At 41.1% G+C, this 17,801-nt stretch overlaps 1 protein-coding gene and 1 long non-coding RNA gene across 3 annotated transcripts; one reads left to right on the plus strand and one right to left on the minus strand.

The window, feature by feature from the left end:
* Positions 1 to 396: 396 nt before the first annotated feature.
* Positions 397 to 15,213, plus strand: LOC135489079 (exocyst complex component 4-like). Of its 2 annotated transcripts, XM_064774231.1 has the most exons (24): positions 397 to 444; positions 530 to 570; positions 1,082 to 1,170; positions 1,351 to 1,413; positions 1,621 to 1,759; positions 2,103 to 2,268; positions 2,543 to 2,726; positions 2,950 to 3,113; positions 3,334 to 3,404; positions 6,718 to 6,862; positions 7,084 to 7,167; positions 7,972 to 8,109; positions 8,317 to 8,403; positions 8,681 to 8,829; positions 9,146 to 9,246; positions 9,774 to 9,788; positions 11,400 to 11,473; positions 11,726 to 11,946; positions 12,480 to 12,690; positions 13,056 to 13,301; positions 13,556 to 13,674; positions 13,892 to 13,987; positions 14,251 to 14,362; positions 14,571 to 15,213. In XM_064774231.1, exons 1-24 carry the CDS (start codon positions 412 to 414, stop codon positions 14,730 to 14,732), a joined length of 2,910 nt encoding a protein of 969 aa, XP_064630301.1. In that variant the 5' UTR covers positions 397 to 411; the 3' UTR covers positions 14,733 to 15,213. The 2 variants fall into 2 exon arrangements, with proteins under 2 accessions (XP_064630301.1, XP_064630302.1); XM_064774232.1 differs by lacking the exon at positions 9,774 to 9,788.
* Positions 3,492 to 6,150, minus strand: LOC135489080 (uncharacterized). Its single transcript, XR_010447095.1, has 3 exons — positions 5,731 to 6,150; positions 5,075 to 5,209; positions 3,492 to 4,917 (listed from the first exon to the last, which is right to left on the minus strand). It is a non-coding gene; the product is annotated as an uncharacterized LOC135489080 (long non-coding RNA).
* Positions 15,214 to 17,801: the final 2,588 nt, after the last annotated feature.

Raw genomic sequence — 17,801 nt, forward strand, 5'->3', positions numbered from 1 at the left:
TCACGGGTTAATCCATTTATATCAGAATGAGAGGTGGGACCAACAATGTTGTTTAGAATTGGGACATTTGTTTTGGATGTCTTGCACCGAATCGCATGTTCCAATCTATCCCCAGAGACATGATCTTTCCAGTCAACTATTCAATTAGTTGTTTTAGGATTATGGTGTGATTCAGAGACAGAATTGTTGGATGTGACACTTCCCAAGACACCATACAGGGTGGCCTAGAATAATTTTCTTTTGGACAATATCTATTGTGTATCCATTGTGTGAGAGAAGGTAATTCTGGGCCGCCCTGTATAGTAAGAGCGATACCATCGCCATCTCTCGTCGGTGGAAAGAACTTCAGGGACGTTTTCAGTTTTAAATTTTTCCATCAGATGGCGACGCTGTCAATTAGACAGATTCAAGATGGCGGCTGATCGATCAAAACAACGGGAGTCGGTATGAATATAGCCAAATTCTACCTTACTACTTCCCAAATTATGAACGTTTCAATTTTCATGTATTGTTTGTTGTTATATTTCAGGCTGGACTCCTGATGTCGGTCATCAGAACGCTATCATCCAGGTAAATATCCAATACGCTTTGTCCGATATTAGATTTTAAGCTTCCTTATTTCCTACGTTTTCTCTTCATATGTCTGTACATTGTGTTGTCGGACGACCACACCTCCCAGCCCAGTCATGACATTCATTGACTATCTTGGCCAACTGTCATTCTCCCACTTTGGAATACTTGGCCAGTGTCTCTATTGTGACCCTTCTTTAAATTGATGGGACAACACGTCAAAGATAAAGATAAGTCATTTAAAAGTGACATCACACTGTCACTGTCGGTGTCAGTGACAGTGTCAGCTGTCTGTTCCATGAGCGGAGACAGAATGATTTTGAGAATGTTGCAGAGTGGCATCGTTGTCATACACTAGATACAGTTGGGCCTGCGCATCTTGATCTTGCATGGCATCACCATTCTGCCATGATTGATGGTTCCCCCAACAGAAATAAGAATCTAAAATTGTTAAGGTAAATATCAAAAATGGTTTCATCATCTAAGTTGATATAGCTTTGTTTTACTTCAGCGCTGATTTTACAGAGAGGGAGAAAGAAAAGTCAAGACTAGAAAAAGCTTTCAAGGAAAGTGATGGAAAACTGGAGCAATTGGTATCTGGTAAGCTCTACAGACTATACTGATACCTAGGAAAAGCTCCAACCTACCAAAAATTATAACTAACTCCTTTAGCCTAAGCAAATAGAAATATAAGCTTTAAGAAATTCATTTCAACCTCCTTTGAGCATACATCATGTAAGTCCAATGAAGTTCCTGTTGTAACTGATTTTTTCTCTTCAGAAAATTACAATGATTTGAATCAAATTCTACAGTCATTTACAAAGATAACGGACAGAATTGATGGTAAGATTCCAAATTATTATTTGCTTTTAATAGCAATGTTTCTGTGTTCTACTAAATATGCCTCACAGGACTCATGTGTAAAGGGACACACTAAGAATGGAAGTATGTACTCATGGATGGACAAATCCGCATTCAATTTAAGTGGAAACAATCGTATGGTGTCGTAAACTTCTTGAATGAAATTCACTTGTTGACTTCTTTTCCCAGCCTCAAGGAATAAGATTCAGTTGGTGAAACAGAACCTAGACTCATGTAAGAATCTCTTGCATTGTAAAAGGGATGACCTGAGGAAATTATGGTTAGAGGGAGTCGAGCACAAGACTGTGGTCACTTTACTTGATCAGATGTAAGTGTGTGAAATTGGAAAATTGATGGGTGCTGTGTTTAGGGGTCCATTTTTAGATAGATTCCCAACAGGACTTTCACTAAATCCATAAAGCAATCGAGCCTAAAACAATTGAGAACCTAGTTTTATATCTAGATGTTTCCTTCTGATAAGTTTCAACCGGAATCAGGATTTAGATTTTTTACCCAGCAAAACATAAGCCAGAGGACAGTTCTGACTTTGGTTAATGCAGAACCTAGTGTTACTAGCTAGTACTAGTGGAGGCAAATGTCAGCACGAACAGTATCATGATTCCTCCAGAAACATTGAATGAAAGTTGATTATTCTTGAATACAATTTGCAGTGAACACTTACGGCAGGTGCCTGACAAGTTGGAGAACTACATGAGTAAGAAGCACTATCTCCATGCTACCAACCTGATTGTGTCAGCTGTCTCCTCTCTGGAGGGGGAGCTAGCGGGAGTAGAAGCTCTCAGAGACCTTGCACAGGAACTCAAGATTAAAAAAGAGGTAGATTTGGTACTAGAAGTATTTGAAAAAAAAAGAAATTTGAAATTGGTGTAAAACTTTTCAATCATTTGTTCAGAAGAATTCCTGTATTACTGAACTAAGAACATCATTTCTCATCTTTTACAAGCTGCAAAAAGAATCACTTCAGGTCTTTTCTTATGTGCATTGTGCAACAATAGCCGATCAGCGATACAGATTATATATATGAACATGAATTGACATGTTTTTGCTAACTGATCAGAGATATTGATTAAGTTCAATTTGTGACTTCCAGCAACTGCATGAAGTTTTGATTGATGAGCTTCACCGCCAGATTTACATCAAGTCGACCAGTAATGTTGTCAAAGTGTTCCAGCGGCAAGGATCGACAAGAGTGGCTGGAAAGCGTGGAATACGGCCATCACGAAAACCAACAAGCAGTGTGGAGTCTCTAAAACTTGAACATAAAGTCAGTTCACGTAAGTTTCAGGCCTCATTGTTTAGCCAAGTACCTACATGCTGTTTTTAATTCATCACAGGGTACCACTATTGAGTCCATATCATGACGAAAGACACATTACTCCTTTGAAAGAGTCATAAAACTGATAGCCTTGTTCCTGAGTGGGTATGCTAGTGATATAGCATCTGCAGTTGTCAGTGTGTTTTCAATAGAGAGGTTCTACTGTATTTTCTTTCTTGTAGCGATTTCAAGCCCTCCGATGTCACCTCCACCTGACCTTGACCTCTCATTCCCGAATGGCGTCCATGAAGACCTGACGTCCGAACCAGAGAAAAACCAGCCGCTCTTCTTTGCAATCTTGGTCGAATCACTCAGCATTCTCAAGAAGCTACCCGAGACCATTGAGGTGAGGAAGTTGGTGATATTCTAATGACTGGTTCCAAGTTGAATCTTTTTGGGGCTGATTTGTTTGTGACGCTTGGCTGGGCTCTCTAAACAGATTCTCTTCATGCTGTGTAGGGCCATGATTTGTAACTGCCAGATACTGCAGGGCCATTCACTTTAGTCATGAGAAAACATACATTTTAGTGCTGACCTCTTTCATCATGTAATTCTATTGATTTTAGGCAATGAAAAGTCGTATTCAGCCCGAATTGCTAGCCATCATACAGAGAGCGTCACAACAAGTTGCAGATAGGTGAGTACCGGTACTCTGGTTAATTTGTTGACAGAAATAAACAACTTGGCAAACAAACAACTTTTTTTTATGTACAACAGGTTTATTATCATCTGGAATAACTTTGAGAAATAACAACTTTTATTATAAATATAATGATATTGATTAATTTGCAAATAATTATGCAATATATCACAGCTTATTTCATACAAACATGATAAATCTTCAAAATGATTTGCATTTTTTGAAAAATTGAGCTATAAAATCATAATATTATGTACAAAGTACCTGAGTGGTAGAATATTCATGTATACTGTCAACTTGGAAATATTTGTCTACCTATTATGTTTTTCGTGTTCACAGACCATTGCGAAAATATATGGTGGAGAAAAAAAAAGTTGAAATTATTGTTACAGAGAGTATTTCCCAGTGTAAAGAATTTCTTACTGGGACAATGCTGTCTCTCATTGTGATGAATATGTTGGTATCAAAATCGATGGAATGATTATTCGTTAAAGTACACTACTATGGATAACTAACAGTATATGTAACACACATATGGTATATACAGTGATAGTATATGCATGCACACGTATATGAAGTACTTGGCCACTGTCCATTTCATTCATCAAATTCTCAGTGGTTCATGCATGACTGCTTTACTAGCTGAACCAGGCCATCGTATGAAAACTTCATTCAAACGTTACATACATGTACATACATATGCAATTTATCAAGTATGGATTATAGATAACAACAGCATCAACCAGAGTTCCTGTCAGACTTCACTCTTGAATGGCATTCCAAAAATATACAAATTCAACTTACTTGAGGGGTTGCCCCATTGCGTGGATGGATCATGGAGATTTTTAAAAGTTTGTAATAAGAATGAATAGCAATCCATTTCTCTGTTTGGAGCGTGTGGTCCTCAATATCTATAAACATACCTGAAATTAAATTCTAAGCTGGGCATCAAAACTGTCATTGGTGTGCCCAGTTGTAGGACTAGCAGTATGATTTTCCCCTAACACTATCAGAGGGCAACCATAAATATCATCAACTTCAGCAATTCCTTTTTTAAAGTTTTCTGCTGCACTGTCACCACTGGGAGTCATGTCAATTTTAGCTACTTGTTCAGGAGTTTTTGTGTTTTCATTAGCTGACCCCTGTTCTCGAGTACAACATTGCTGACATCCAAATGTAGGTATATTCAGACAACCACGGTACCACATAATGAATACTATTAAGCCTAATATTGCGGCCAAAATGACAATTAGTGCTATGATCCATACAAGCCATGGGGGCGTGCCAGAAGTTAATACTGTGGTCCATGTCGTTGTATTAGTCATTTCTCCTCCTGTAGTTGGACTGAGTGTAGGACTAGGAGTAGTAGGTGTAACCATGTCTGGACAAAGTTTCGAGCAGCTGTCATCCAAAGATGGGCAAACCTCTCGACACGGCTGACAAGACTCGACTTTGGGATCGTAGTATGTGTCTTTGCCGCAGCTCTCTGCTTTTGTTCTTTTGTCGAATTCTAAAAATTTCGAAAAATAATATCTAGTGTGAAACTGAAATCATGCACAAAAATTTCATTCAAAATTTTTCGCTTTTCTAAATACTACCATCTAGCAAAACATACACATCAGGTGGTATAGTTTTAAGTGAACAAGCTTGATAATGAAGTACTTTACCTGGACAATGGCGTCTGCATCCATCGTCAGATAAGCGGCAAATTTCAAGACAGGGCTGGCAGTCTTCAGTTCCAGTGTCGTAATATGCATCTTGTGTGCAATTTTGTGCTGCTGCTGATTGGCTGAGTGCAGCAACTGAAAGTATGCAAACATTTGAAAAACCTGCAGATGATTTGTCGAGTATAGCAACACTTAGAAACAGCATGTAAAATGAAAAGGCAACCTTAATACCAGTCAAGCCTTTACCACTCTAGTACCAGCCTATGGTAACTCACTCAGTAATTGCACTTAATATGGATTGTCTGATAAGATGCCTTGTTGTCAAAGTGTTCAAGCTGCCTGATCAATGCAAACATTGTGAGTTGAATGCCGAAATCTTAATGTTTTTCTTGTGGCCTTGGGCAAATCTGATCACCTCACTCAGATTGCCACTTTATTTGAACGTGTTGACTCCTTGTACTTGGTGGCAGCTTAAAGCCCCTTTCTAGTAATAACTTAGATGATGGACCTCTCCTCTGTGGTGGAGAGGGAGCCACCAGTTCAGCTACATGCGAGTCAGTTTGCACCCAACCCTTGTGGAGCAAATGCAGAAAATGACAATAACCTGTGAATAAAAATGTGATTTGTATTTTGTTTTTATCAGAAATATAACTTACCTATGTTTAGCACGATGATGCAACCCACTCTTGTCACTTTTACTTTCATTTCGTTTTGTACAGTTTCACGAATAATCTCAATCTGGTTTGCTGCTGAAGCTCAATGTCTTCCGTGCTGATACGTTCGCGATGTGATATCCCTCAGAGTAAATCGGTATGATCCAGTCAAACTGGCACTTTTTTATATGTTCCAAAGACGGCCAAAATACCATAGCATGAATACGCACACAATTGACCCTTCAAGATCAACACAGTGATGAATCCCTGAACACACTTTTTCTGCCACTCTTGGTCCTAAATGTTGGTTCTGCTTTTCACAGTTGGTTAATAAGAAAAGTTCTATTGGTAGCTATTACTGTCCTAAGATTGAAGCAGCTCACATAAAAACTGCATCTATGATCGAATAATTTTTTGAGAATGCCCTTCTTCTTTTGCTGTTATGAATGATGTTTATCTTCATGAGATCCAGTTTCAGTCTCAGAAGCTACTTCAATTGTTGTCTCTATTTCAATACTAGACCTGGTTTCATGTTTTGATCTGGCCTCAATGTCACAATGAAATTGATTATTTGGGGAATTACCTACCAATTCAGTGTTATGAATCATGTTCATCTTCATGAGATCCAGTTTCAGTCTCAGAAGTTACTTCAATTTTTGTCTCTATCTCAGTACCAGACCTGGATTCATGTTTTGATCTGGCCAAAATGTCGCAATGATATTGATTATTTGGGGAATTACCTTTCCAAATTTATAGTCTTTGGGAAACACCCTGACCTATTTGTCCTATTGTTAATTGTGAATAATACATTGTATACACTATAAATATAATAACTTCATTTCCTGTTCCTTATAAGTTTTTAAAGTCGAATTCAGGTAATACTTGTGTGCTACGATATTTGTGTTAACCCCTTCTGCCCTGTGATTTGAAAACTTCCAATAAATTTCTGCTGGCTGATTTTACTTAATTATTTACTTGCTGTCTTTCCAGTGCCTACCAGCAAGGTGAAACTGATGTGCTCTCCTCGTTGTTCCTCCCTAAATACCTGATGGAGTTACTCAACCTGGTGTTTGAAGAGTTTAGATGTGTCGCTATGGCCCATAGAATGGTGCTCAACAATCTCACACGAGTCACGGTGAGTTGGTGTGTCTAAACCAATATATTGGTTGCCATAATCACTCAGAAAATCATGCATCACCATCTTTACATCTTCCTGTTCGTCATCCAATCCACTCAAAAGAATACTTTCTTTGTTTCTTGAGCAAATCACATAACAGCCTTGCAAAACTATTAGCAATACTTTTCTTTTATCACCATTGTGTTCACGCTTCATGACCAGATTGTTACGTTTTTCAGAATTATTCCAAGTCTGGTAGAGACAGTCCTGCGGACGTAGTGCTATACAATATGATGGAGGTCTGGTCAAAGATACAGGCTGTTGTGAGTGTATTGTACGCGCCGGTCACCGATCCAAAGGTTGACCGCGCTCGACGTTGCTTAACTTCCACTCTGGGGCCAATGCGCCAACCACTGGGCCATAAAGGAATTCCCTCATGGCCGGCGGGTTAAGCCGTGCCATACACCTGGGGGTACTATACATCATTCCCCCCTTCGGACAGAGATGGATCGTCCGCGATCCTACTTAGCGCTTCATGCGTCTCAGTACCGAACTACTAATCCAGAGCCTGCATCGCGTGGGAAGGTCGCCAGATGTATTGTACGCGCCGGTCACCGATCCAAAGGTTGACCGCGCTCGACGTTGCTTAACTTCCACTCTGGGGCCAACGCGCCAACCACTGGGCCATAAAGGAATTCCCTCATGGCCGGCGGGTTAAGCCGTGCCATATACCTGGGGGTACTATACAGTGAGTGCCTATATCACAAGAAGGGGCTCAAGTCAATATGGTCTGGCTTCAGTTCATTTGTTGAAACAGTACAACTTGTCATGACAATCACAACATGTCTGAATTTCCATGTGAAAGAATGTATAACTTTTTGGGGTCTTTCTTGCTCATCTTATGCAGTTTCTAATCAGCCCATGTAATTTTGACAGGTTTTTTGTAGAAGCTCTATTGTTAGAAAGACACTCTGTGTCCTGAAGATGAGAAACAGTTTGCCATGATAAAAAGGTTAAAAATAATGAAATTCTGACTTTTTTGTGGTAAATTCTCAACTCATTGAACTGGTGTTTGCAAATTTTTGGCGGATTATGATAAATGTGATATGATTTGATAATTGTTTCAGCTTCAACTCTTCCTGAGCGATTACCTGGACATCAGAAACACCGCCTCCTCCCAGCAACAGGCTCCGTCATCTTTTGACGTTCCCAGCACAGACATTGCCACATTCTTTGCCAAGAAAAGACCAGCTAAACCAAAGAAGGTACATCATTTTCATTCAAAACACATGATAGAAGAGATAGGATGATTTCAGAGATGGCGATGTCACCACCTATTTTCCAGATTGACCATTGGTCATTGGCAGCCAGACTTCGCATATCATTTGCTTGTTAAGAGCAAAGAATACTGTATGATCGACTTTTCACAAAGTACGAAATGTTCATCGGTTTTTCTTTGTTTGCATTTTCAGATGGCGCTGTTCCGCTTCGAGGCATCGTCCCACGCTATCAGTATGAATAGCTACCTGCGCGAACAGAGGCAGGAGTTCTATGGCTCGGTGAGTAGGACAAAGCTAGCATGTGTCATGGGCCAACATCAGAGGGGAAGAATTGTGAAGTACATGTAACTGGGTTATTGCCATACATGTACTCTGAAGATAGCCTACCATGCATACTATCTTTCTCATTGAGTGTTCCATTCCCAGTCTTATGTGATATTTTTGGGGAAAATGTGTTTTCCTCTGTTCTTCTGACTTCTGTGCTTTATTTTGGAATTGATGCGACACATTTATAGTGAACCAGTTAGTCAGAAGACAGTGTTTTCTCTCATTCTAGGGTGAAATTCTGAACCGAGTTGAAACCATCTCGGAGGTTGGCAAGCAGCTATTTGTGTGTAAACCGGGAGCAAACAATGTCACGGTTATTTATAACCCACTCCAGACATTCATTAAGGAAATCCAGGCAGAACTTGGGTCACCGCATGGGTATGTCCTAATTGGATTCTTCAATTCCTTTGACATTTAGCCTAAGTCTTTCAAAAAGTATATTTGAAACCTCAAAATCTAAACTGCTGGACAGACAGCATCATAGTACTGTTCTAAGTTGAGGGCCGGTGAAACCTCATGCCAGAGGTGAGACCCATCACTTGAGTCCATTGTTGGTTGGTTTCCGTTATCCTTTTAAATTTCTCATTGCATGTGATAAATTAAGTCAAACCAACCACACGAGTCACTTGATATTGCTGCAATTCATCTGTTGATAGATACTAATAGTATTAGCTGCTAATTTCGTTTCTCTCAGGACGCCTTCCCTTCAGATCTTCATCACTGACTATGTGAAGAACATCTACCGTGGCCAGGTTCACTACAATATCTCAAACAGTATCAACGCTGCCACAAAGAGTGAGTATAACCTCGTACATATTTGTTAGTTACAGCCGTTTTAAAGAATTGGGAATTTCAGCTAAATTTACCAATGGGGCGATTTTGGTCACCTGTCTTTGCTGACAAACTATCTTTCATTTGTTAGGTGTTTGGTTTTATTACCTTTGAACTTATCAGTAACTTCTCAGATTATCACTCTTACTAGGTGTTTACTTAATAAAACTCACTTTAAAAAAGCAATCTTATATCTACCTATACATATATGTGACCCATCACTCCTAATAGTTGGGTAGTAGGTCACAGGGCCCAGTATTGGAGCTCTAATCATTTTCACCCATCACATGCATTATATCACAGAGTGTTACTCTATTACATGTACATGTATTACATTGTACATGTACTACATGTATTTGTGACAAGTATGCAACATGAAACAGCCATGCATTATTTTGATATAAAAGCATGTATACTCCATTGTTACAGTTAAACTCAAAAAGATTTCGTAAACAATTCTAAAACTTTCTCCATTCACCACACGTCAACAGATCCCGATGCCAATGGTAAACATTAGTAATAATCTGCATTGTTGTCTTGAATTCTTTGTCTCAATTCATTTAGTTGCCACATATGAAGTACTATCTTACAACAAGAAAGTGTACTTCACAGCCGAAAGCTCCCGGTAGTCTACCTATCGTGGATGTTGGTTGCTATTTTTGTCATCAAGGTACTTCATTAGTGACAAAGACCGTACTCATTTGTTTCTCACCTGAAGTATGCCCTGTAATGCATCAAATTCAAAGAACAGCATGAACTTGAAACATTTCTATGTATTAGCGATTGTAATGCTTGATTTCCCCGGTCTCCTTATTTCTGCAGTGGGGTCATTGGTGTATTCCTAAGTTTTGCAAATATTTGTGCTGTCGAACGTTTCGGTTGAAATGCTGAATCAATGATTTCGTATATCTTCTCCCAATCTTCGGTCTCCTTCTTCGGATCTTGCAGAAGTTCGGATTGACCATTCCTGTCTCTGTGTGCTTTTTTCATTCATGTTGATGAAACCAATATTGATACCGATAATGAAACTGCCATGCGTTCTTCTGTGTTCTCATTAGTTTTGAGCAGCATCATGTTTTGATTTTTCTGGTCAGAATCAATTAATTTTTCATAATTGAATCATCTTGAAGTCTTTTATGTCATTCTTTTTCTTGTTTTATATTTGTCAAATATCGCAGACTTATTTTCATTCCCGTCACACTGTAACAGTTGCTATATTTTGTGAGCATGCCACGGAGTTGTACAATTTACCGTCATTTAAAGGTGAATACGTGTTTCCATGAAATTATTTTTTCATCTATTTTAAAAAACTAAATGTTGTGATAGTGAAAGTCGTAACAGTGTAGTGTACAGACATTGCTAGACTGTTTGGGATTGTTTAGTGCCTGGTTTTTGTGGCGTATGCTAATTCATTTAAGTTGTCCTCATAGTCCGTTTCCAAACTTGAGCATACGGTCATTGCTCATACATGTAATTTCAATGTTTTATTTTGTGAAAAGTGCTTATAGGGGGTCCTCAGATGCCTGGATTGGATGAAAGGACAAATATGACTGTGATGTCTGTCTCTATCTTTGCATTTGCAATGTAGTGGTGGTGGAGGAGCCTGTGTTGGCCATGAGGCAATGTTCATTTCATCACCTGAAACATTACAATGCTTCTTACTGTTGAATGGCATCAAAACTCATTGGATGTAGCTTTTTTACTATTGAATGGCATCAATACTCAAATGAATTTTCGATTCACCTCTCTCTAAGACATTCATCCAACTAATATTCCATTTAATGCATGCAGTCACACTATTTTCGTTATGTTGTATTATTTGCTGACTGATGTACCTTTCTCTAATCACTAATAACTATGATTTTACCACAAGGCCAAACAATTAGTACAGAAGTAGGTGCTACATGTCTCCATTGAGAAAGCAGAGATATTTCCCTGACATCGACAAAATAGATAGGCTAAGTGGCAAAGGAGAATGAAAATGAAGAGTGAGATTTATTAGTTTGCACGCTCAGAGGGAAACAGACACTTTTGCCTCCTTCACTCTGAACCCATCCCAGGTATTTTCGGAAGAAAAAAGCAGACTCTTCATGACTTCTCTCCTGTGCTTGTTCCAGGTTTTGATGCCTTCAAAGCTATTGTTGATCAGAGAACACAGAAGGAACTTGGAGTTGCTCGGCCGCTGCTGCAGGTAATATGAAATTCGAAATTCTCTTTGCTTCAGACTCTAGTTCAGATATAAAAGCCAGGCACATTTTGTGCAAAGTAAGTCAACAAAACTGTGCTGACATGTTTAAGCCAGTTGAGAGTCGCCTGTACAATAGGCCTATTTTACTTGTAAAAGGCCTATGTGTAACAGTCATGCCTTAAACCACCTTAAACACGTCGGCACAGTATGTAGAAGAAGTATGTACATTTACAGGGCTTTACTCTTCTATTTCAGAGTACTGTGGTGGTGTGGAAGAATATCAACGAGTTACGTGACCTGATGAAGGCGCTCCCAGACTACTCAGACGACTTTGTGAACATGATCTGTAAGATACTTCAGGAGTACAAGGATACCTGTCTGAACGCATATCGAGGGATTGTCCTGACTGACACTGATGACAAGAGAGTTATCAGTGCAACGTGGGCCAAGGATTTAGATATCAAAAGGTTTTTGAGGTAGGCAGAATATCACTGATATCGTAATGTTGTTTGTTATCCTGACCCTTGTGGTACTCTCACATTTCATATAACGTGGTATTCAACAGAACCTTGGACACCTCTTTTAATGAATATATATTACCCTCTCTATCTCTAAAGTACTGATGGTCTTTAGTACAACCAAGTTTTCATCAAATCTCATAAATATGATAGGAGCTCTTTGTTGATAATAATAATAATAATAATAATAATAATAATGAGTTTTTTATATAGCGTAATTCCGTGACACTATATATCGCTCAAAGCGCTTTGGGATATCAAATTATTACCCCGGTCTCCACAGAAATCAATCCGGGGTTTCAAGGAGCAACCAGAAGGTGCTCACTTGAACTCGACCAGTAGGGGAACTAAGCAGTGACTCGGCCGGGAGTCGAACCCACGACCTCCTGATCATGAGGCCGACTCTCTTCCACTGCGCTACCGCTGCCCCGATGCAATGCAGATGGAATTTGGTTGCATTCAAAACTGACAAATCTAGATCATTATATCAGGTCCTTACCAAACTGGCAGAACCTGAAAGAGGGCAAAGAGAGTATCGATCAACAGCGTGCGAACATATCAGAGGAGGACATGCGAGCTTTGAATTCGAAAGAATCGGTGATCTTGAATGGGAACCTGGCCTCGGCAGATAGTATCCACCCCCATGACATCATGAACGACACTACACAGCTAAGGTCACTGGCCAACCTGCAGGAGAGTTTTGTAAGTTGAATTTGGGTTGTTTGATAAGATTGTTATTTTAAATCAGCTTAGAGCACATATGAAGGCCCTGGCTCAATTCCTAGTTGAACCTGGACATGATCTTCTTGTAATAGAGGGGAAAATTAAAAACAACTTTACAAGCAATCGATACTGTATATTTGAGAAATGTGGGGAAGCTTACATGTAGCTTGTGATGGATCCTCTACCGTGGTATGCCTGGTAAAAGCCAAGCTACTGGCAAGCAACAAACACTGTAACTGATCAGAGTGATTGTTGAAGAAGAAGAAGAAGCTACATATCCTCCCACAGTCATTTCTCTTCATTTTGGTAAGTTAGCTGTAATGATGAAGTTCTTCAATTTTCAGGAGTGGTTTTCTGCCAAGGTCAAAGTGTTTGTTGGAGAACTCCCAACTTCAAAAGAGGCCTTGCTAAGTTTGACTCAGTCTCCAGAGAAGTCATTCATTGCCACTCCCTCAGTCCCGGAAGAGGTCATTAAGAAACTGAACGTGATTGCGCAGAACTTCGAGGACTTGGCAGAGGAATGTTTATTGGTGCTACATTTAGAGGTCCGGGTCCATTGTTTCTTCTACTTATTACCAGTTGCCAAACAGGTAGGTCTTAGATATGTTTAGATCAGGAGGTTTTACAGTCTTTCGGTGTTGATTATGAAAGTTATATGTACGATTGCAATTGAGTCTGGCAATGCATTTGTTTCCAAAACTTGCCTATTGTGAATTGAACATCCACTCGGCCCTTGTATGTATCTGGGAGAGAATTGACAAGATTGAGGCTGAAAGTTAGACCTCTGATGCTTACGCTGCAAAATTGCAAAATGAGTGTACATAATCTATCTCTCTCATTCCAGTCAGTATATTATGGTGCAACAGACGACATGGATGCTGATAAAGACATCATTAACTTGAACAGAGATCTCACAAATATCGATGAGGCTCTGACGCAGAGTTTATTTCCAAGAAAATGCAAGTAAGTGTCTTAATGATCAGGTCACAGTAATGAATGTCTCTTCTCAGGAAGACAGTAGGGTTGTTGGCACCAAGGATAACTTAGGCAGTGCACCATTAAGAAACAATTTTAGGGAGAGAGAAATTATGAGTAGAAGAGTTGCCACCATCAGCTGTTTCTAAGACCTTCACCTCTGGGCCGTAGGGATCGGTTTGTCATCTGTATCATTTCGCTTCAGGTATATCTTCGAAGGATTGGGTCACCTTATCGCGACGATCCTCATCAACAGTACGCAGTATTTGAAGAGGATCAATGAAAACGGCATCAAGAAGATGTAAGTAGGTCCTGTCTCTGCGCAAACAGGAGTAACTGAGCAATGGAGTGTTATCAGAAAACCCTTTTGATGTGGCCAAAATCTGAGGTGCATGCCAAAGGTTTGGACGTACTTTGAGGTCTCCTCATGTAGTCTTGATGAGAAAACCAAGGACCTTCAGCTCAGTATTAATTTCTATTCTTAAAAGGCTCGAAGTGAACATTTGCCATTAGATTAAAACCTACATGTATCTGTGTGCATCACCATTCGACGTCTTTTTCCAGGACAAGGAACATCTTCTCAATCCAACAGAACTTGACAAGCATCACAGGATGTCGGGAGCCAGATTTGGACCATGCTCGCCAGTACTATGAGCTCATGTACCTCAAATCAGACGTAAGTTGTTTGTTATTGTGGCCTATGCAGCTACACCAGAGGTGTTTTACTGTACCTGTAGGCCTGAACTTAATCATCAAAACTTTAACAATGGGTCTCAGCATTGAATTTTTGTGGCTGCAGCACAACAAAAATCTATCCAATATTTGTATTGCAACCAGAACATTACTTTCACAAATTATCATCCTTTTTCCTCCTTTTTTTTCAGGACATTCTAACATTCATCATGGAGCAGGGACCACAGTTCCAGGAGCTGGAGTACATCAATATCTTCCAGCTTCAGCAGAGAAGTCAACCGATGAGTAATCCTAAGACGTTGGAACAACGCCTAAAGAAATTAAAGGAAATTCTTCATGAGAAACTTGTGTGAAGACAACAACATTTGCATTTTTCCATGTGATTATGTGACAGAAAAACATGAAGAGTTGCCTCACAATAGCGATATATGTTTCTAAGAACTGATGTATTATCGTGTTTTACGATGAAACTCTTCACATGGAGGTGTGCTCAAGTTATTAAAGAGAGAAAGTATGCTTTTTTGGACTTCTCCAAAAAATGTCTCATGTGCAATATAAAACCTTCTGTAACTAGTCCATATCAATTTTGACTGAAGACCCTGCATTCTCAAATAAAGACCAGCGTCTGTGTTTATTATACATGTAGCACTGCGCTATCATACCATAAGTAAACATTAGGATCGCTACTTATCATATAGCAGTGCTGTACCTCTTGCTTCATGGCAGTGTATTCAAATCTGTCTCTGATAATAGGTCACTTGAAATTGTCTATTCAAATGTACATGTATGTCTACTGTGGATATATTTATGTAAATAAATCAGTAATAAGTGTAATCTATGACTATTTATTTCCCTTTTATGAGTAATGACTGCATTATCTCTTTTTGTACTGGATGTAACTTTGGCCGAGATTCTTGCTAAGATTGAAGGACGACTGATTGTGGAGTGTCTTAAAGTGGTTGTGACAATGTTTGACAAAGCAAGTGTACAAGGATATGGCGGCTCTCTACCTAAAAAAAACATGACTTCAAATCCTGCTGCTGAAGGAGTCAAAACTAACTACATGTGCCTGGTTGAAACACTGACTCGGAATTCTCCCAGCCAGCATGAGCTACCGAATTCTGACGTCTTTGAATCCTGCTGGTCAAAACAGACTGTAAGAATGATCTGTCTGGTTGACAGGAAGACTGCTGTTAAAGGTGTCTGCAGAGTGAGGAAGGGATGACTTGTTGTGAAAGGTGTCTGCCCGGATGTGACATTGTCCAGCAGAGACACTACAGAGTGAGGTAGGGATGACTGCTGTTAAAGGTGTCTGCCTGATTGCCAGACAGAGACACAGTGGAGTGAGCAAGAGATGACTGGTAGTGAACTTGTCTGCCTTGATGTGACATTGCCCGGCAGAGACACTACAGAGTGATGAAGGGATGACTGCTGTTAAAGGTGTCTGCCTGACTGTCCGGCAGAGACACTGTGGAGTGAGCGGGATGACTGGTAGTGAAAGGTGCCTGCCTGGATGTGACATTGTCCAGCAGAGACACTACAGAGTGTGGTAGGGATGACTGCTGTTAAAGGTGTCTGCCTCATTGCCAGGCAGAGACACTGTGGAGTGAGCAAGGGATGACTGGTAGTGAAAGGTGGCGGTCTTGATGTGACATTGCCCAGCAGAGACACTGCAGAGTGAGGAAGGGATGACTGCTGTTAAAGGTGTCTGCCTCATTGCCAGGCAGAGACACTGTGGAGTGAGCGAGGGATGACTGGTAGTGAAAGGTGGCGGCCTGGATGTGACATTGTCCAGCAGACACTGTAGAGTGATGAAGGGATGACTGCTGTTAAAGGTGTCTGCCTCATTGCCAGGCAGAGACACTGTGGAGTGAGCGGAGATGACTGGTAGTGAAAGGTGGCGGCCTGGATGTGACATTGTCCAGCAGAGACACTACAGAGTGGTGAAGGGATGACTGCTGTTAAAGGTGTCTGCCTCATTTCCACGCAGAGACACTGTGGAGTGAGCGAGGGATGACTGCTGTTAAAGGTGTCTGCCTCATTGCCAGGCAGAAACACTGTGGAGTGAGCGGAGATGACTGGTAGTGAAAGGTGGCGGCCTGGATGTGACATTGTCCAGCAGAGACACTGCAGAGTGAGGAAGGGATGACTGCTGTTAAAGGTGTCTGCCTGATTGCCAGGCAGAGACACTGTGGAGTGAGGGAGGGATGACTGGTAGTGAAAGGTGTCTGTCTTGATATGACATTGTCCAGCAGAGACACTGCAGAGTGAGGAAGGGATGACTGCTGTTAAAGGTGTCTGCCTGATTGCCAGGCAGAGACACTGTGGAGTGAGGGAGGGATGACTGGTAGTGAAAGGTGTCTGTCTTGATATGACATTGTCCAGCAGAGACACTGCAGAGTGAGGAAGGGATGACTGCTGTTAAAGGTGTCTGCCTCATTGCCAGGCAGAGACACTGTGGAGTGAGCAAGGGATGACTGGTAGTGAAAGGTGTCTGTCTTGATATGACATTGTCCAGCAGAGACACTGCAGAGTGAGGAAGGGATGACTGCTGTTAAAGGTGTCTGCCTGATTGCCAGGCAGAGACACTGTGGAGTGAGCGAGGGATGACTGGTAGTGAAAGGTGGCGGCCTGGATGTGACATTGTCCAGCAGAGACACTGCAGAGTGAGGAAGGGATGACTGCTGTTAAAGGTGTCTGCCTGATTGCCAGGCAGAGACACTGTGGAGTGAGCGAGGGGTGACTGGTAGTGAAAGGTGGCGGCCTGGATGTGACATTGTCCAGCAGAGACACTGCAGAGTGGTGAAGGGATGACTGCTGTTAAAGGTGTCTGCCTCATTTCCACGCAGAGACACTGTGGAGTGAGCGAGGGATGACTGCTGTTAAAGGTGTCTGCCTGATTGCCAGGCAGAGACACTGTGGAGTGAGCAAGGGATGACTGGTAGTGAAAGGTGGCGGCCTGGATGTGACATTGTCCAGCAGAGACACTGCAGAGTGAGGAAGGGATGACTGCTGTTAAAGGTGTCTGCCTGATTGTCCGGCGGAGACACTGTGGAGTGAGCAAGGGAGGACTGGTAGTGAAAGGTGGCGGCCTGGATGTGACATTGTCCAGCAGACACTGTAGAGTGAGGAAGGGATGACTGCTGTTAAAGGTGTATGCCTGATTGTCCAGCAGATACTGCAGAGTGATGAAGGGATGACTGCTGTTAAAGGTGTCTGCCTGATTGTCCAGCAGACACAGTAGAGTGAGGAAGGGATGACTGCTGTTAAAGGTGTCTGCCTGATTGTCCAGCAGACACTGCAGAGTGATGAAGGGATGACTGCTGTTAAAGGTGTCTGCCTGATTGTCCAGCAGACACAGTAGAGTGAGGAAGGGATGACTGCTGTTAAAGAAGTCTGCCTGATTGTCCAGCAGATACTGC

This window comes from Lineus longissimus, chromosome 6, assembly GCF_910592395.1.
Source record: "Lineus longissimus chromosome 6, tnLinLong1.2, whole genome shotgun sequence".
Lineage (NCBI taxonomy): Eukaryota > Metazoa > Nemertea > Pilidiophora > Heteronemertea > Lineidae > Lineus > Lineus longissimus.

Excerpts from the sequence above, each read along its gene's own strand:
- LOC135489079 (XM_064774231.1), top strand. The coding sequence starts at position 412 with ATGGCGGCTGATCGATCAAAACAACGGGAGTCG. Across the intron at positions 1,171-1,350 it reads ACTGGAGCAATTGGTATCTG|AAAATTACAATGATTTGAAT; the intron begins GTAAGCTCTACA and ends TTTTCTCTTCAG. Across the intron at positions 13,675-13,891 it reads TTATTTCCAAGAAAATGCAA|GTATATCTTCGAAGGATTGG; the intron begins GTAAGTGTCTTA and ends ATTTCGCTTCAG.